The 19,922-nt window shown below is 44.6% G+C and overlaps 2 protein-coding genes across 7 annotated transcripts in view; both read left to right on the top strand.

Annotated features, from left to right (window-relative positions):
* Nucleotides 1–17,485, top strand: part of LOC127059192 (ribosyldihydronicotinamide dehydrogenase [quinone]-like) — a 48,034-nt gene extending 30,549 nt beyond the window's left edge. Inside the window, exons 1-8 of one of the 2 annotated variants that reach the window (XM_050970563.1) lie at nt 49–124; nt 285–337; nt 1,899–2,063; nt 2,940–3,070; nt 4,018–4,131; nt 5,459–5,551; nt 6,433–6,613; nt 17,251–17,485. In XM_050970563.1, coding sequence (XP_050826520.1) covers nt 331–337; nt 1,899–2,063; nt 2,940–3,070; nt 4,018–4,131; nt 5,459–5,551; nt 6,433–6,606 — 684 coding nt within the window. In that variant the 5' untranslated portion in view covers nt 49–124; nt 285–330 and the 3' untranslated portion in view covers nt 6,607–6,613; nt 17,251–17,485. Of the gene's footprint in view, nt 1–48; nt 125–284; nt 338–1,898; nt 2,064–2,939; nt 3,071–4,017; nt 4,132–5,458; nt 5,552–6,432; nt 6,614–17,250 lie in introns of those variants that run through there. The other variant, XM_050970564.1, reaches the window with a different exon arrangement.
* Nucleotides 7–17,485, top strand: NQO2 (N-ribosyldihydronicotinamide:quinone reductase 2). Of its 5 annotated transcripts, XM_050970561.1 has the most exons (8): nt 7–15; nt 11,092–11,137; nt 11,481–11,533; nt 12,898–13,062; nt 13,939–14,069; nt 15,018–15,131; nt 15,510–15,611; nt 17,070–17,485. In XM_050970561.1, the coding sequence occupies exons 3-8, from the start codon at nt 11,527–11,529 to the stop codon at nt 17,241–17,243; spliced, it is 693 nt and encodes a 230-aa protein (XP_050826518.1). In that variant the 5' UTR covers nt 7–15; nt 11,092–11,137; nt 11,481–11,526; the 3' UTR covers nt 17,244–17,485. The 5 variants fall into 5 exon arrangements, with proteins under 5 accessions (XP_050826518.1, XP_018781564.1, XP_018781596.1 ...); XM_018926019.3 differs by lacking the exons at nt 7–15; nt 11,092–11,137; nt 11,481–11,533 and adding exons at nt 49–124; nt 285–337; XM_050970558.1 differs by lacking the exon at nt 7–15 and having other exon boundaries at nt 6,696–11,137.
* Nucleotides 17,486–19,922: the final 2,437 nt, after the last annotated feature.

Raw genomic sequence — 19,922 nt, 5'->3', positions numbered from 1 at the left:
GGGCCGCCGGGAAGAGTTGGACTCGGTGATCCTTGTGGGTCCCTTCCAGCACAGCATATTCAGTGATTTCATGAACAGCTGCTCCCAGCCCGGCCGCAGGTGTGCTCCGGGGCCCTAGGAGCAGGTAAGGGCAGCCGGGCTGGCGCTGGGGCCGGGACGCCGGGGCCGTTCTGGAGCCACTTCCCAAAGGGCGGCACGGGACCGGGAGCGGCGCGATACACCCGGCGATTCCCCTCGCAACTGGTCCTGTTTCTCACCAGCAAATCTCTCACTTGAGTTCTCAGACAGCACCAGATTATCAAGAGCGAAGCTCCCCAGTGCTCCCCAGCAATGGCAGGTAAGAGCAAATCCGGGTGAAAATGCAGCTGGCTCCAGGGTGGCCGCTGGGCACCTCAGGGATGGCGCCTCTGCGAGGTTTAGTTGGGACATTGAAGTCTTTTCCAAACGACTGAAATTACCTCAGGAAGTGATGCCTTGGAAAACTCCAGTCTCTCTAAACACTCTGCCCAAGCGCCCTCAGCTCTATCAAAAGGGAAAAAATCTGGCTGTTGTATTCCACTAAATAGTTTATTTAGTTGTTTGCACTGGGTGATGCGAAATCTTTACGGAGTAGGTTAGGTCACGAGAATGGTTTTTCCCCTCCCTCATCACATGGTCTCCCCCTCACCCCCCCACCCCCCCCCCCCCGTTATACACACCTGGTGATCTGTCCCATGGGTACCCCCTCCCCAAGGGCATCCCTCGCCCCTCCCCAAGGGCATCCCATCCTCTCTCCCCCGCCCCCATCCCCTAGGGTATAAAACCTCCTGTGTGAGAGTCCCGTGCGCTCTTTTCTACCTGGGTGGCCCCGTCACCTGAGTGTCTTACCACCAAGCCAATAAACAAGATGCTTGTACCCACATGGAGAAGAGTGCCTCTCGTCTTTTACTTTTGTCTGTGCGGGTCCGTGTGGGCTAGAGTCTTCGCTAGCCGGATTTGGACTCATATAAGGCCCAGGAAAACTACGGAATACCGCATCTGGCAGCTTTGCAGAATCAAACTGAGCGCTTTGGGGAACTAGTCCATCTCCAGGCACTCCCTAGAGCTCCCTGATTGCTCGGAGCTGGTAGGAACAGCAAAGAGGCAACTGCTCTTTATATTCCAGAATAATATATAGACAAGGATGTAAAAAGTTTGTACACAGCTTGAATTTATGATAGCATTTGACCCTCAAGTTTTATTGTCTTTTTTGCATACCTCTTGTTTCATGGACACTGTGCATCCTCGTGAAATAATTGCCCCTTATATTTTACGTTAAAAATGAGCTATTGTTTCATCAAATACTCAGTTCAGTTTCTACTAGGTTTCTGTGACACCATGAACTTGCCTGTCACTTGGCAGGTGTTGCTCCAGGCTGAAGCTGTGAACCAGAGAAACTGACCACAGGAGACGCATGAATTTTTGCCTTGGGAGTCAGGAAACAGGAGCTGCATATTTTGGAGACCCTGTCATTTTAAATAATCCCTATAAATTTTGCTCTCTTCTTATCTATAAACAACTGCTACAGCATAGAAAATATTTCCTCTTTCCTTCTTGACTCAATAGGAGGGACAGTGTTTTCCTGATATAGGGCAGTGTGACTGGCTATGGAAGAGCCCCTCTGCCCACTGAGTTCCACCTAGGAAAGCCCAGGGTAGCACAGAACTGCTGGGCTGGGCACAGGCAGCAATCAGTGCCTCAGGAGTCACTCAGTGCTGCTGAGCAGGAGTCAAATGGTGCCACTGTCACTCTGCTTTCACTGCTTCTGTGTCCTTGGGAAAAGACACTGCAGAAAGAGTGAGGAAAGAACCCCAACTCTACAAACTGTTCTGCACCTGCCTCCTAGATTCCTGGTCTCCTGGATTTCTTTCTGCTTCCAGGGAAAAAAGTCCTGATAGTCTATGCACATCAAGAGCCCAAGTCCTTCAATGGATCTTTGCTGAAGATTGCTGTGGAAGAGCTGACCAAGCAGGGCTGCAGCGTCACCGTGTCGGATTTGTACGCCATGCAGTTTGAGCCCAGAGCAACAAGGAATGACATTGTTGGTGAGCCCAGCCAAAGTCTGCCTCTCTCAAGAAACAGTGACTTGTAAGGCCCCCATTGGAAGGCTGAAAAGAAAGCCTCCCTGAAATCTTCCCCATGCTGAACAACCCCAACTCTCAGTCTGTCTTGATAGGAGAGGTGCTCCCGCCCTCAGATCATCAAGAGATTAATGAGAAACTTATTTCATTAATAAGAAACTTATTCATGACCAGACATCTGCATTTCTACGAGTCCACTCCTGAACGTGACCTTTGTATCACAGTGAGATTACTGAGAGGAAGAAACACATTAGCACGTGTCCATACCCAGCCTCTAAAGTCCATTTCTCACAGAGAGGAAATGCCTTCAGATATCACTCTGGGACTTGCTGGAGTTGAGTTCATGAGGCTACAGCTGCCCCTGCCTTCTGCTAGAGACTGATGACCTGCTTGTGGAATCAGTAGAGCTGGCCAATACTGGTTCCCCATCCCTTGGTGAATTTCCCAGTTACAGAGACTGGAAAGCAGCTCCATAGTGCTTACAAGTGCAGCATGGCCTCAGGAAGCCCTAAGGCAGAGGCAGAACAATTCACAACATTCTCTTAAATCTTCCACCTGCATCCCCAGAGTCCTGAGGCAACCTTAGGTCCTCATAGTGCACTTCCTGTGTTGCTACAGGAAAGTGAAGCTTCAGAACTCTGAGACCCTACATTACTCCCCTTTTTAAAATCAAGTGACCATCAGCTGGGATGGTGCTGAATATCCAGCAAAGACAAGAATGTAGGAAAAATGGAAAGCAGTAACTCAGTTTAGAACTGTGAACAGCAACCTGCACTCAGCTGTTGTCTGGCACTGATACTGCACAGGGGGCAAGGAATGACTGTTCATTTCTACCCACAGGTCACCTGCACAACCCAGAAGCCTTCAATTATGGTGTAGAAACTTGGCAAGCTTACAAGAGAGGAAGCTTGTCCAAAGACCTGGTTGAAGAGCAGAAGAAAGTGCAGGAAGCAGACCTGCTGATTTTCCAGGTCATTATTTTAAATAGAGTTCATTTGTGACGTTGACTTTAGGTAATGGTACAGTAAAAAATACAGATCAGTAGTACAATTAGCTGGGTCATTATTAAAGCAAATCCAGTAACTGTGTAGCACAATGATGCAGGCTGAAACAACAGCAACCCAGTGACTCCCCAACACTGGGCCAAACTTCCTGATGGATGCACAAAGACATATGTGACCATGGATGTCAGGCAGGCTGGCAGAAAGCAGGGAAGGATTATTTCCTGGTCAAGGAGCTGGGAGTAGCCAGTGAAGTCAGAACTGGGCTTTCCTAAGCAGGCTGTTCTCATTTGTTGCTGAGTTGCAGAAACACTAGTGGGAATTGATTAGGGAACTTTACAGCCCATGTCCATTCTCCACTATGGCAGCTCTGTCCCCTTTGTCTACAAATCCCAAAGAATTGTGAAGGGAAGTAGTAGCCTTACATTTCTTTTTGTCCCTGTTGACCATAGACATGGCTTGGTGACATAATGTCAGCAGGGTTTGAAAATAAGTCTTTCCCATGATCCCCTGGCCTTTGTCACCAGACTGTCAGATCAGAACTCATCACCAGATATCAATCCTGCTAATAAGATATTCGATTCTTTTGCATTTCAGCCATAGGAGACACGATTCTGTACAGTCTTAAATCTGAATTTAATGGCACCCTCCCTCATCATATTCCAGCTTTATTCTGGATGGAAGCCCTCACATGCACCACAGTGTTGCTGTGCTGGAGATGCTCAGGTCTGGCCCTGAGGTTACCACAAACAAAGCACTTCAGCCTCTTTTGCCAGGCATAGTTACTACCTCTGCTGACAGAGAGCTGGAGAAGGTACATACAGGAGCTGAGCAGGTTCAGAGGACAGGATTTGTAAGCCAGGCCTAAGGGTGGCCCAGACTCTCTGTGCTAACCAGGTCATTTTCTCCTTGCCTAGTTTCCCTTGTTTTGGTTCAACATGCCTGCAATCCTGAAGGGCTGGATGGACAGAGTCTTGGTCCAAGGCTTTGCTTATGATTTGTCAAAGGTTTATGACGGTGGTTTGCTCCAGGTATGTTTTTGGATTTGTTTTATTAAGGTCAAGGCTGGCACCATGTATTATGTGGGCCTGTTCATTATTTTCCATTGTAGTTGCTTAGAGCTCACTTTTCACTGCTCTGAAATATTGCTTTGGTAACATGTTGAGTGATTTCCTGGGTTGTTCACACTGCTTGAGGGTAAGAAAATAAGGACACTGCAGCATTTCCTAAAGATTTAAGTGATCTCCTAGAGATCTGTATTGGCCTGCTGTGTGGCGTTTATCATTTATTAGGAGTATCAGAATATACTGTGGTAGCATACAGCTTGCAAACAGTTTAAATCAATTCATTTCCAAAAATTACTGTCTTCCCACCACTATAGGACTCATCTGTAATCACTGACACATTAGGTGTCAAAGTCCTGTCCTGGGATTAGATGTCAAAGGTTGGAGTTGAACTATAAAACTTAATTAGAGATCTGAAATTCTCGGAGTATGAGCCGCTGTCGCAACTATCTACTTTGAACATTTTCCTCTCTGTAGCTTTTAATTTGGCAAGAGCAGTATGTCTACATGTCATTTTAATTCCCCACAGCACTGGGAATATCCCTGCAAAATTCTGGCCCACTATCTCTGATAGGTCTTATTTGGTAACAAATGCAGCATTGAAAATCAATCAATATTAGTTTCACATTTATTTCACTGCATGTTAATCTCTGTTAGTTCTGATGTTCTTAACAATTTCAAACATTCCAGTGTCTTTAAATTTCAGAAATGGCTGCCTTGCTGACAGAAATAGGCATAATCCCCAATGATCACAGCTTCAGATGGAGCACAGGCTCAGTATTTGGGATACTGCACTGGAAAAATGTCAGTTCGATTACAGAAGCTAAAGCTGAGATGAGAGAAGCTGAGTACATGGCTAATACCATAATCACAGGAGCAGAAGATAATGGTGGTTAAGCAAGACCAAGTTTGAAGGGGGACTTTAGCAAAAAAATTCTGCAGTCAGAGAGGACAAGAATAGAGATTTTTACAGTAACAGAGGGCTTTCCAGCTACAGTTTGCCAAATGTTGCATAAGGAAGAAAAAGGATCAGCCTTACTTCACACAAGGATGTCAGACATGATTGGGTTTCTTTTAACCCAACTCTGCCCAAAGCCCAGACTCAATCCAGTGATGTAATTGTACGACATCAATCTTTGCCTCAGAACTGGCCATCCTTGGAACACCTGAGAAGGAAGTAGATACCCCCTCCTCTAGAAATTCATGCTGACCAGGTTCCCCCAAATACCTTTGGAACTATACAGCCACTCTTCTTTAAATATGTCTAACTCAAGCACCACTTTCCTAATTCTAGGACAAATTATCCTTGTTTTCTTTCACTACGGGGGGAAGCAAAGAGAAGTATGCAAGCAGTGGTGATATTCGCTATCTCCTATGGCCCATGCAGGTATAATATATGAATATTTGGTTAATTTTTGCTTTAATTTTACTATTCCAGCTATTTATAAACAATTCTTTTATTGATTATTTTATACAAAACATAATAAGAAATAATTAAGTTGCCTGTTCCAAGCATGTGCAGGTTATAAACTGGGCTCAAAAATCCTGAGATTACTTCAAAAGTCTATAGAATTTTAAAGTTGTTTTGTCCCCTTCCTCCAGCTTGCAATCTGGGGAAAGCTTCTGCTGTCAGCTTTTCCAGCGACTCTGGTGTTACAGGCTTTCCTTTAGCTCTAGCATGTAGGATTTCTGTTCCCCGTGGTTATCCAATTTGTGAAGGATGCCACGATCGCCTCCCCTCTGCAGTTACCAGCTCCTCACTCCTGAGGAGCTGTCCAGCTGCACAGCTCACAAGCAAATGTGACAAAAACATGAAACACAACTCTGAATTCAGAAACACACAGAGAGAAAATGGCAAGCTGAACTTCCACAGGCACTAGCCTTCCCACAGGAACCTTTGTTGAAGCCTCCTGTTGAAGCCAGAGGCAAAAGCTTAAAAACCAAAACAAAAAAAAAATCCAAGGAACCAACATGGAAGTAGATGTGAAACACACTGCAATTCAGGAAGAATCCGAGGAGGTTCAAACCAGACAATGAACTTTAGACTGTCCCTAATCCTTGCAAAATGAACAGCGTACAGCATCCAAAGAAGACAGTCCTGTGTGTTTAACAGCAACTTACTTCCCTTCTCCTGACAAATGCACAGGTTTAGAGAACCTGACTGATATCGGATCAGAGAAACAGAAAATATTTTAATCTTGCATGTTCTTCAAATGAAAGTAAGAGGAAATATTACCTGAAGCTTTTTTTTTTTTTCCCCGTATCCAGCATGGAATCATGCACTTCTGTGGTGTCAAAGTCCTTGAACCTCACATCTGTTATGCTCCAGAGAATGTCTCTGAGGAGAAGAGGAAGGAGATGCTGGCTGCCTGGAGCCAGCGCCTGAAGACTCTTTGGAAGGAAGAACCCATAGACTGCTCTCCTGAGTGGTATTTCAAGTAGTGTTCAGGTGCAAGGCTACAGAGACAAGATTTTCTTTTGCTCCATTCTTTTTGATGCTCTGTCTAAATACCTGAACACTAATCTCCTAATTCAATATGTTTAAAGAATCTTGAATACTACATCTATCAGTTTAACTGGCAACATGGCATTTATCCTCAGTGATTCCCAAGGGATTCCCTTCAAGGCTGGGTGCAAAACTCTTTGTGTTGTTCTCCTTGTTCACATAAATGGTGTCATCCTGCCTCCTTGTGGTTGATAATACATGTGATTTTTCATGGCAGATGATACCATTGCTGCTTGCGAAAAAGTAAAGTACATGGCCAAGTTTATTTTAACAATTTTTTTCCTTTGCCAGGGAATACCTTGCCCATACCAAACTTGTCATTTAAAAGCCACTTGTCATTGGCTGTGAGAGCGCCACACTTGTGCCTTGGAGCAACAAAACCGGATCACGAGTAGAGTTGCAAAGGGATGTACAGTTGCAAAGTGTCCTAAACAGCTGGAAAGCCTTGTAGGCAGCCCTAGGCTTTTATACATATTTACAAAGCAATCTTAAAACCATAACAGATAGCAGAAAAAGGGAAGAAAAAAAAAAAGGCAGATTTCGTAGATCAGTGAGTGCATGAATTGCCTTCCTTTGTAGACTACAACTTCCATTTGCAAAGTATGCAACTTCCTAAAATCAAATGGACTTCCCTATTTTGATTACCCTTTGTAGAGACAAAATGGAATCCTCTTTTTTTCCTGCCCTCTCACATCAATCATGTGTTCTGGTTCACTCCCGTATGAAGTGAAGGGCCACATTCAGCAGAGACATTTCCCAGGAAGCAGAGCTGCCCCAAGCTGTTGCAGATGTCTGCTGTGGGGCATGTGAGCCAAAGTTGTCAGGTTCCACAAGTGTGCTGCTGTTGCAATGCTTTGGAAGCCATCAACTGTGCAGTGACAGTGGGTGTGGAGCCAAGGATTATTGTCCTTGTCCTGATGTTCCTGCAGTGTGTGCTCTGCAGGGCATTGTGCTGGGCTGCACGTGTGTTCTGACACACACCTTTCCAAAACTCGGGATAATTTTACCATATAGAAAACCAACATCTCTCTCCTTATTAACCATTCATCTGTGGTTAATAAGGAGAGTGAAAAGAAGTGGCAGTATTGCTGTCTTAGCAGCACTGGAAATGTTACAGCCATTTTGAACTAAAGAATAATTGTCCTTCTAAATCACTTTATGCTAAAAGTCAAATGTCACCCTGCCAAACCAACACTGATTTCATGAAAATGAAATTAGAATTAGGTGAGTAACTTGTAGCTGCACTTCAGGCTAGGGAAAAGGGTGTGAAGGAACATGCTTTTCCACATTTAGTCTGGGGATTTGGTTTTTGTTGCTGGTGGTCCTGCTCTCCCACAGATGTCTAGGCAGTGGTCTGATCTTTTCCTATGACACTTTTTTCCAGAAGTCATGATGGTATTTCTTTTATTTGGTGTTCTGAAATGGCAGGTCAAACATGCTTGCAACTGCAGAACAATAGAGGAAAACAAACACACACCCATTGGAACTATGTTACTAAGAAGCCTCATAGCCTAGAGAAACCAAGACTGATGTCTTGCAGTCAGTGCAAGATGCCTTCAATCCAGGTTTAAAAAAAACCTGACATTTAAAGCCAGGTGTAGTTCATTCTGGGGTTTAATATTGGGTTCCTGAAGCAACATCACTGAGGTGAGCTCCTGCTTGCAGAGGAATATGCTTTGTAATAAAGTATTCAGCAAAAGTTTGGGCTGAAGAGAGAAACAGCCAATAACTAATACCATGCACAATGCAAGCATTACTTTTCTTTTCAAAATCCTACTGTGTTATTGGATATCTAATAGCCTAAAGAGGCTATATTCTACAGAAAAGATGCAAAGAATTTAAGCTGACACTACACTCAAGTCAGTGCTGGATAATTGCCTCATCATTCTAAGAGTATTAAAATGCTCAGTTCCATGCAGCTTGAATACACAGTAGGCCTGATATGTTTGAAAAACTCAGAAAGGAGACAAATGACCAGCTTCTTCCCTAGGACTATGGAGCCACAATAACCCTTAGCTTTTTCTGTATTGCCCTTGATGAAATGAGAAAGCATTTTGTTGACATCCAACAGAGGGAATAAACCAAGACCTAACCATTTTGTCCACATAACAGATTGCCAAAACTGCAAATGCAGTTGCACCCCAGTGAGACATACCAGAGCAAAGGTGGTTCTTTCCTGGAATTCAGTAAGAATCCAAGAGAAAATTAAATCCTCTCAAAGTACTCTACACATACACCCTTGTATTTCTGCCATCTGTTGCTAGACCACAGCGCAGCATCTATGGGAAATGTCAGGTAGTGCTCTTTTGAACTTAACTACAGTGAAAAGTTGTGGCTGCAGTCAGTTACCAACCACAGTGATTCCAAAGTCCCTTGGAATCTCCCATTCTGCATTCATACTCCCCAGGGGGATGCAACCCTTCTCCACAAGCATCAGCTCTGTTAGTTGCTGCAGTTTCTCCCACCTTAGTCCTCTGAGGGCTTAGAGAAATACAATATGAGTTTTGGTGCACAGATTATGCAAAATTAGCTAAGATCACAGCTTCTTTCTCTAAAATCAGCTCTACAGCATAATATTCATGGCTGTTGGACAGCAGGAGGGGTCAATCAGACCAGATAATGCTTTACTTTTAGATTAAAAGGTACATTGCAGAAAGATTATAGACAAGTATTTTCTTGGAGTTTTGCCCATTGATCCTCAGAGTTCTGGACAGGGTATAGAGCCCAGAATTAATATTCCAGCATGAGTCATCTCCAGAGCTGGAAAACTCCTGTGTGAGAGAATGCTCATCCTTGCTGGACCAGGCAGAGTGTTAAGCCAGGGACAACCAGAGAATGATTATGCTCAGGTCCCTACAGAACTTGAAATTCATCAGAGAAATGGAGAGGGGAAAAGTCTCTAAAGAGATACCTGGCAGCAAACTACAGGAGGAGAGAAAGGAGACCTAATTATTAAACCTTTGTTGACAAAGTTTACTACTACTGTGCAGCCCTTAAAGTTAATATCAGGAAAACAAATACAAAGCCATCTTCCCATTATGGCACAAGTTTACTGTGATTGCATTTTTAGTTAAGGAACGAGGTAAGCATTCCAGGCGGCCTTGGTCTAGCACTGTGGAGATTTGATGCTTTTAATTCATCAGTCCCTACAATTTTTCCAATGGTGCAATGACACCTGCAAATTTCACACACAGCAGTTTTCATCCTGCTGGCAAAAAAAATCAGCTGATTTGACCTCTAAGCACATGCAAATAGATGCCAATATCTCCCCGTCTTTGCCTAGTACTTGCAGGGAAAACCACACTGAATGAGACATATACCTTTTGAACCAAGCAATTCTTATAAATTCAGCCACCTCTCTTCCAGCCTTCAGCTGCATAAATAATGCAAAGCTCAAAATTAGAAAAAACAAACCATAGGAAAGCTCAGTTATCAGATGCTATCAAAAAAGCTTCCTGTAATGTTTTGGATTGCAGGAGTAGATTGAAACTGCACAATTGCCCCACCAGCGATACAACATCCGATTTTGCATTTGCTTTATTTACCTGGTAACTGTCCCAGTCTCTCAGGACTGCAAGTTCAGTAATGCTCTCCTTGTGATACCTCACAGTGTGGATGGACACAAAATTGCTGCTTTTAAACTACACTGAGCTCAGTGTCACATTTAACATTTGGTCCTGAATCTCCTCTTTACAGTAAGTGTGATCAGCCCTTGCATCAGGAGCTGTCAGAGCATTAAACTCTTCTTCTCTTGATCCCAGCTGATCCAGTATGAATGGAAAACAGGAATTTGCTGGTCCTGCATCAGTTCTACTGTCAACTTTGTTTCCCAAACGACGTTTGGAAACGATTGCACTCAGCTTTTCTTCCCCCCACCCCACCCAAAAGTCTCTCAATGAAGCTCTTTATTCAGTTTGCTCATCACAGGGCAGTTTTGATACTCAGAGACAAAACTTCATCTTGAAAGTGATCACCAAGGCTGTCCTATCTCTGCATACCTACAGCTGCCCACATCCTTCTGTGTCCCACCTGTCTTTCCCATGAGACACCTTCCAGAAAGCTGCAAGGGAGGAGCCCCTGCTCCCAGCAGATGCACATTGGGCCAGCACAAGGCACAAAGACAGAGCCATCCCTGGAAGAGCAGATAAGGATAGATGGGTGGTTTAGGAGCGCTCATACCGCATTGCTGGTAGAAATGAAGGACGAGCTCTGTACTTGGAGAAGAGCAGGGACCCAGAAAAAAAAAAAATATCCAGGGATGGTGTCGGTGTCACACGCTGTCACAGAGGCGGGGGCGCGCTCCCGGCCGAGCGCGGCCCCGAGCGGAGCGGGAGCCGCGGGCGGCGCCGATCCCGATCCCGCCCCGCGCCGGCGCTGCTCCAGGGCCCGGGAAGGGCGGGCAGCGGGGCCGCCGGGAAGAGGCCGCTCTCAGCGACCCACAGATGCGCTCCGGGCCCCGGGGAGCAGGTAAGGGCAGCCCGGCTTGCGCTGGGACCGGGGCGCCGGCGGCTGTTCCGAAGCCGCTTTCCAGAGGGCAGCACGGGACCGGGAGCGGCGCCATGCACCCGGCGCAACCCGGGCCGAGGCGGCCGCCAAGCGCCAGTCCGGCGGCCGGGGGAGAATTCCTGCTCCAGGGCCCGGGCCGGGAGCCGGGGCCTTCCCTCCCGCTCCGGCGGGCCGCGCTCGGCCAGTGCCCGGCTGTGCTGGGTGCCCGTAGTCACAGTACGGCACATCTCCCGCTGAAACAGCGATTCCCTTCGCACCTGGTCCTGATGTTTCTCACCAGCAAATCTCTCACTTGAGTTCTCAGGCAGTACCACATTACCAAGAGTGAAGCTCCCCAGCGCTCCCCAGCAATGGCAGGTAAGAGCAAGCGCGGGTGAAAACGCTGCCCGCTCCAGGGTGACCGCTGGGCACCTCAGGAATGGGGCCTCTGGGCCACTGAAGTCTTACTTTTCCAAACGACTGAAATTACCTCAGGAAGTGGTGCCTTGGAAAACTCCAGTCTCTCCAAACCCTGTGCCCAAGTGCCCCCAGCTCCACCGAAATGGAAACAAAAAGGCATTTTGCAGAATCAAACTTAGCACCTTTTGGAGCACGTGACAGCATCCAGTTACTGAGCTCCATTTGTTGAGATCTGGCAGGAACAGCAAAGTTGTAACTGCTTCTGAAATTGCCAGAGTACAGTATGGAGTAGGGGTTTAAAGGGTTTATAGACACATTGAATTTATGATAGCATTCAACCTGCAAGTTTTAATAGGCTTTTTTGCATAGCTCTTGTTTCATGGACACTGTGTACCCGCATCCAGAAGCTGTGCTGCAGAGAAACTGAGTTCAGGAGATGCCTGAGTTTTTGTATTGGCAGTCAGGAAACAGGAGCTGCATGTTTTACACCCCCTGTCATTTTCAATAATCCCTGTAAATTTCCCTCTCTGGTTATCTATAAACAACAACAACCCCATACAAAATCTTTCCTTTGTTTCACTGAGGAGTGATTTTTAAGAGAATTATAAAAATTGTAGGGCCTATGCTCAATAAAACTTTGAGCACACCACAGAGCTCTTTGAGCAGAGCCTTGTTACATGCCTTTAAGATATTCCATCCCTACACACCTGCTTGGCCACTCAGCTAAACTTGACTCCACTTTGATAACAGTAGACATTAAAGATGCTCCTGTCCCACTTCAGCACAATCACAGTAACTTCTGTAGAGAGCAACAGGTATTTTTTTTTGTCAGAGATTAGATTGTCTACCCCAGTGTCGTAACTTGCACAGCACTGAAATGAAAGATCAGGAAGGGATCCACCACTGTGGTAGGAAGGTGTTCCTCTGACCTCTAAGAAGTTGTTTCCTTTACACTTTCAGGCAATCTACCTGGCAAAGCATTTTGGGTGGTAGTGGAATCAGACCAACAGAAATGTCTCAAGAGAAGAGGCTGGGTTTTCCTGATGTAGGGCAGTGTGACCGGATATGGAACAGCCCCTCTGCCCACTGAGTTCCACCTAGGAAAGCCCAGGGTAGCACAGAACTGCTGGGCTGGGCACAGGCTGCAATCAGTGCTGCTGAGCAGGAATCAAATGGTGCCACTGTCACTCTGCTTTCACTGCTTCTGTGTCCTTGGGAAAAGACACTGCAGAAAGAGTGAGGAAAGAACCCCAACTCTACAAACTGTTCTGCACCTGCCTCCTAGATTCCAAATGGTCTCCTGGATTTCTTTCTGCTTCCAGGGAAAAAAGTCCTGATAGTCTATGCACATCAAGAGCCCAAGTCCTTCAATGGATCTTTGCTGAAGATTGCTGTGGAAGAGCTGACCAAGCAGGGCTGCAGCGTCACCGTGTCGGATTTGTACGCCATGCAGTTTGAGCCCAGAGCAACAAGGAATGACATTGTTGGTGAGCCCAGCCAAAGTCTGCTTCTCTCAAAAACAGTGACTTGTAAGGCCCCCATTGGAAGGCTGAAAAAAAAAGCCTCCCTGAAATCTTCCCCATGCTGAACAACCCCAACTCTCAGTCTGTCTTGATAGGAGAGGTGCTCCCGCCCTCAGATCATCAAGAGATTAATGAGAAACTTATTTCATTAATAAGAAACTTATTCATGACCAGACATCTGCATTTCTACGAGTCCACTCCTGAACGTGACCTTTGTATCACAGTGAGATTACTGAGAGGAAGAAACACATTAGCACGTGTCCATACCCAGCCTCTAAAGTCCATTTCTCACAGAGAGGAAACGCCTTCAGATACCACTCTGGGACTTGCTGGAGTTGAGTTCATGAGGCTACAGCTGCCCCTGCCTTCTGCTAGAGACTGATGACCTGCTTGTGGAATCAGTAGAGCTGGCCAATACTGGTTCCCCATCCCTTGGTGAATTTCCCAGTTACAGAGACTGGAAAGCAGCTCCATAGTGCTTACAAGTGCAGCATGGCCTCAGGAAGCCCTAAGGCAGAGGCAGAACAATTCACAACATTCTCTTAAATCTTCCACCTGCATCCCCAGAGTCCTGAGGCAACCTTAGGTCCTCATAGTGCACTTCCTGTGTTGCTACAGGAAAGTGAAGCTTCAGAACTCTGAGACCCTACATTACTCCCCTTTTTAAAATCAAGTGACCATCAGCTGGGATGGTGCTGAATATCCAGCAAAGACAAGAATGTAGGAAAAATGGAAAGCAGTAACTCAGTTTAGAACTGTGAACAGCAACCTGCACTCAGCTGTTGTCTGGCACTGATACTGCACAGGGGGCAAGGAATGACTGTTCATTTCTACCCACAGGTCACCTGCACAACCCAGAAGCCTTCAATTATGGCGTGGAAACCTGGGAAGCTTACAAGAGAGGAGGTTTGTCCAAAGACCTGGTTGAAGAGCAGAAGAAAGTGCAGGAAGCAGACCTGCTGATTTTCCAGGTCATCATTTTAAACAGAGTTCAGTTGTGATATTGACTTTAGGTAATGGTACAGTAAAACTACAGATCAATAGTACAATTAGCTGGGTCATTATTAAAGCAAATCCAGTAACTGAGTAGCACAATGATGCAGGTTGAAACAACAGCAACCCAGTGACTCCCCAACACTGGGCCAAACTTCCTGATGGATGCACAAAGACATATGTGACCATGGATGTCAGGCAGGCTGGCAGAAAGCAGGGAAGGATTATTTCCTGGTCAAGGAGCTGGGAGTAGCCAGTGAAGTCAGGGAACTGGGCTTTCCCAAGCAGGCTGTTCTCATTTGTTGCTGAGTTGCAGAAACACTAGTGGGAATTGATTAGGGAACTTTACAGCCCATGTCCATTCTCCACTATGGCAGCTCTGTCCCCTTTGTCTACAAATCCCAAAGAACTGTGAAGGGAAGTAGTAGCCTTACATTTCTTTTTGTCCCTGTTGACCATAGACATGGCTTGGTGACATAATGTCAGCAGGGTTTGAAAATAAGTCTTTCCTATGATCCCCTGGCCTTTGTCACCAGACTGTCAGATCAGAACTCATCACCAGATATCAATCCTGCTAATAAGATATTCAGTTCTTTTGCATTTCAGCCATAGGAGACATGATTCTGTACAGTCTTAAATCTGAATTAAATGGCACCCTCCTTCATCATATTCCAGCTTTATTCTGGATGGAAGCCCTCACATGCACCACAGTGTTGCTGTGCTGGAGATGCTCAGGTCTGGCCCTGAGGTTACCACAAACAAAGCACTTCAGCCTCTTTTGCCAGGCATAGTTACTACCTCTGCTGACAGAGAGCTGGAGAAGGTACATACAGGAGCTGAGCAGGTTCAGAGGACAGGATTTGTAAGCCAGGCCTAAGGGTGGCCCAGACTCTCTGTGCTAACCAGGTCATTTTCTCCTTGCCTAGTTTCCCTTGTTTTGGTTCAACATGCCTGCAATCCTGAAGGGCTGGATGGACAGAGTCTTGGTCCAAGGCTTTGCTTATGATTTGTCAAAGGTTTATGACGGTGGTTTGCTCCAGGTATGTTTTTGGATTTGTTTTATTAAGGTCAAGGCTGGCACCATGTATTATGTGGGCCTGTTCATTATTTTCCATTGTAGTTGTTTAGAGCTCTCACTTTACACTATGGTGAAATAAAGTATCAGCCCTGCTTCACACAAGTGTCAGACACATAATTGCTTTTCCTTAACCTAACACTTCCCAAAGACACACAATCCACTGTCTAATTGTATGGCATCAATCTTTGCCTCAGAACTGCCACTTCATGTAAGCTCTGGGAAAGAAGTCACCCTTTCCCCTAGAAATCCATGCTGTCCAGGTCTACTTGAATATCTCTTGAACCATTCAGGCACCCTTCTTTAAACATGTCTTAATTAACCATGACTTTCCTAATTCTAGGGCAAATTATCCCTGTTTTCTTTCACCACGGGAGCAAGCCAAGAGATGTATTCAAAAGAAGGTATCAGTGGTGATATTCGCTATGTCCTGTGGCCCATGCAGGTATATTATATGAACAGGCTATTTTCTACATATTTTTTTATTATTCCATCTATTTTAAACAATTGTTTTATTGGTTTTTTAATATGAAATATAATATTTAATAATCAAGTTGCCAGTTCCAAGGATCTGCAGGTTGTAAATTGTTACCTAAAATCCTGGGATTACTTTAAAAGTCCACTGACTTTTAAAATTGTTTTGTCCCCCTTCCTCTAGATTAGAATGTAGAGAAAGCTTAACACTGTCGGCCTTTTCAGTTTCCCTGCTGTTACAGGATTTCGTTTAGCTCAGTCATGCAGGATTTCTGTTTGCCGTGGTTTCCCAATTTAGGTAGGATGGAGGGTAGGAGGGGAGCCACACATTTACCCTGGCAGTAAAAGTCAACACAAAAATTAGCAGTCCTCTTCTAATTGCTACTCTTTTCAGAAGTACCCAGCATGGTTGGGAAATACAGGTGTTAAGGTGTTGTCATTATATTGCAATAGCTCTATTATCATTATACTGCAAAGGTTCCATAGTGCTAGAGTTTCATACCTCCTTGATGTTTCTCCTAGTCAGCTCCTCTAAGCACTGATTCTTCTTTTTTTTTTTTCTCACAGTATCCAACTGACTCCAGTTCCCCCTCAACCAAGCAATCCACTCTTTTATAGCACTCTTATTATTTGCTACAGCTGTGGCCTGTGAGATCAGGCCTGTTCCTAATCTCTAATAATTGGCTCAGCTACAACTCCTTGAGGGCTAAGATTAATTCCTATGCTACCTTTAATTTCTTATATTGTATCCCCCTACAGTAAGGCAAGTTTAGCCAGCTTCTTCTTGATACAATACAGGAGATGAGCTAAAATTCCATGGTCTCCTCCCCATCCAGTTGCCTGCTCCTATGGAGCTGTCCAACTGCAGAGCTCACCGGTCAACATGGCAAAAACATGAAACACAACTCTAAATTCAGAAACACACAGAGGGAAAATGGCAAGTTGAGCTGATTCCACTGGCACTAGCCTTCCTACAGGAACCTTTGGCTAAGCCAGAGGCAAAAAGTTAAAAAAAACCTATCTTAGAAGTAGATGTGGAACCCTGCAGTTAGACACCCATCTGAGGAGTTTAAAACTGAACAACGAACTTTCGGCCTCCTGTGATCCTTGCAAAGTGAACAGCTGCCAAAGAGGACAATTCTGTGGGATTAATACCAGTTAAAAATAAATTTCCCAGGGCAGAATAAATGAAGTTGCCCTTATCTTTCAGTATTTTGTATGCCATTCTTCTGAATGCCCTCAGTAGTGACTGCCTGGACAGTAGTGAACTTCTGCATTTTCCCTTCTCCTGATAAATGCACAGGTTTAGAGAACCTGACTGATATCGGATCAGAGAAACAGAAAATATTTTAATCTTGCATGTTCTTCAAATGAAAGTAAGGGGAAATATTACCTGAGGCTTTTTTTTTTTTTTTTTTTTCATATCCAGCATGGAATCATGCACTTCTGTGGTGTCAAAGTCCTTGAACCTCACATCTGTTATGCTCCAGAGAATGTCTCTGAGGAGAAGAGGAAGGAGATGCTGGTTGCCTGGAGCCAGCGCCTGAAGACTCTTTGGAAGGAAGAACCCATAGACTGCTCTCCTGAGTGGTATTTTAAGTAGTGTTCAGGTGCAAGGCTACAGAGACAAGATTTTCTTTTGTTCCATTCTTTTTGATGCTCTATCTAAATACCTGAACACTAATCTCCTAATTCAAATATATTTTAAGAATCTTGAATACTACATCTATCAGTTTAACTGGCAACATGGCATTTATCCTCAGTGATTCCCAAGGGATTCCCTTCAAGGCTGGGTGCAAAACTCTTTGTGTTGTTCTCCTTGTTCACTTAAACGGTGTCATCCTGCTTCCCTGTGATTGATAACGTGTGTGATATTTCATGGCAGATGACACCATTGCTGCTTGTGAAACTCTATGTGGCCAAGTTTATTTTAACACTTTTTGTACCAGTTGCCACTTTTTTTTTCCTTTGCCAGGGAATATGGTGTCCATACTCAACCTTTAAAAGCCCAAGGTGGATTGTGATAGCACTACACTTATGCCTTGGAGCAACAAAACCGGATCATGAGTACTGTTGCAAAGGGATGTACAGTTGCAAAGTGTCTTAAACAGCTGGAAAGCCTTGTGGGCAGCCCTAGGCTCCAGATCCAATTTAGGCTTCTCCAGATCCTATCTATACAGCAATATTAAAGCTATGACAGATACCAGAAAAGAGAAAAATTGAAGATGAATGTAGTGATATGTGCATGAATTGCCTTCCTTTGTAGACTACAGCTCCCGTTTTTAAAGTATGCATCTACCCAAAGTAGAGAGAAAAAGGAATCCTGTCTGTTGCCTGCCTGCTCACACCATTCAATGTTGGTGTTTGGGTCTGGAGGGTGTTTGCTTCCCCTCCAGCATCAGCATCAGTGGGTGTACTTGGAGATGTCCAGCACCAGCAGTTAGTGAGGCAGAGCATTAACCTGAAAACCTGCAGGGGCACTGGCTGTCTATGGGTCAGGATCTATCGGACAAATGAATTATCTGGTTCTTAATAGCCAGGATTTTTACCTGGAACTGTAGCAGGATTATTTTTGTGCTTTAGAGTTGTTCACCCTGTTTGTGCATATGGCAAGGGGTGGGTTTCTTGCTTAGCTACTGAATTTCTTGTTCTGACCAGCTCACCTCACTGCTGCCTTTGCACTTTGATATTAAAAGAATGTGGCCTCTATAAGAACCCATCCCCTGAGTCACTGTCAAATGACACCTAGGCCTCTGTGCATCTGCCATACCTGCTTTGTGGCAGTCTTGTCACACCCTAGCCTTACAGTTCCTTGGGGACTAGTTGGATAATAAATATGCTGAGCCCAGGCTCTGGAGGCTCAGTGTAAGCTGATACACCAGACTGGGAAATGCCACCACAGGGAAAGGGTCAGTATTCCTGTTTGCTCCCATATGAAGTGAAGACAGAGACATTTCCCAGGAAGCAGAGCTGCCCCAAGCTGTTGCAGGTGTCTCCTGTGGGGTATGTGAGCCAAAGTCTTTAAGCTGCAGAAGCAGGAAATTTGCTTTGGCTGAACAGCTCTGTTATAGGAGAAGGAAAGTGAAAGGGAATAAGGAAGAACGTGTTACACATCTAAGTTGTGGGGAAAGCAGATTCACACCTTAAAGACTTAACGAGAACAATAAAGTTACTGAGAGAAATCTGAGGACAAATATTTTAAAATTGCATAGAAGAGAAATCATCCTTCTATTCACTGTGTTCAATTAGCAAACTATTCAGGAAAGAAGGAAATTGAGGTGAAAGCAGAAGTTCCAATGTCAAACCAACATTACTGCTTTGGAACAACTGCAGAGCTTAGTGGGGTTACTTATTAGATGAAGAATGCCAGACTGACCTGTATGTTGAGGATACTGTGCTTGCTGCTATCTGGCAGACACCTGCCAGCTACCACACATACCGTAGCACTAAGTTTTAGTAAGTTGGTTGAGATTTTTAGTACAAAGTATGTGAATGGTTGAGATTAATGGAAGTTCAGTTAGAGTTAAAAGAAAACTAATAGGCTTATTAAATTCTCATTAATGCTAAAATTGAAGACTTCTGCTCAAATAAATTCATTATTGAGAAAAGCACTAAAAATGTACCAATCTTTTTTTGTCCATTTCAAGACAATCTTTCCTTCTCCTCAATCAGAATTAAGACAATTCAGATTGCATTTCTGGATCAGTTTATTTTCCCTATTCATTTAATGAAGGAATGTCATAACTGGCAACACTGACCTCTGAGCACATACAAATCAATGACAGTTTCTTTCCTTGTGTAGTGCTTGTTGGCAAATCACCACTGAATAAGACTGACATGTTTTTAACCAAGCCATTCTTATAAATTCAGCCATCTCTCTTCCTGCCTTTAGACCACACTTTTGGACCCATACACAATGCAAAGCTAAATAGCAGAAGAAGAACCAAACCAGACAAACCAACTGACCAAAGAAAGAAAAAATCCCCTCAGAGGTCAAATGTTATCAAAAGATTTCTGTAATGTGTGGGTTTGCAGAAGACCAAAACTGAACAATTGACCCACTAGAGATTCCATATCTATATTTGCATTTGCTTTATTTACCTGACAAATGTCCCAGCCTCTCTGGACTGCAAGTTTCATAATGCTCTCCTTGTGATACCTCACAATGTGGATGGACACAAAATTGCTGCATTTAAAGTACAGTGAGCTCAGTGTCACAATTCAGCATTTGGTCCCGAGTCTCTTCTTTACAGTAAGTGTGGTCAGCCCTTGCGTCAGGAGC

The sequence above is a fragment of the Serinus canaria genome, chromosome 2 (genome assembly GCF_022539315.1).
Source record: "Serinus canaria isolate serCan28SL12 chromosome 2, serCan2020, whole genome shotgun sequence".
Taxonomy (NCBI): Eukaryota; Metazoa; Chordata; class Aves; order Passeriformes; family Fringillidae; genus Serinus; species Serinus canaria.
The sequence above is the reverse complement of the archived record's forward strand: the minus strand, read 5'-3'. Positions and strand labels throughout refer to the sequence as shown.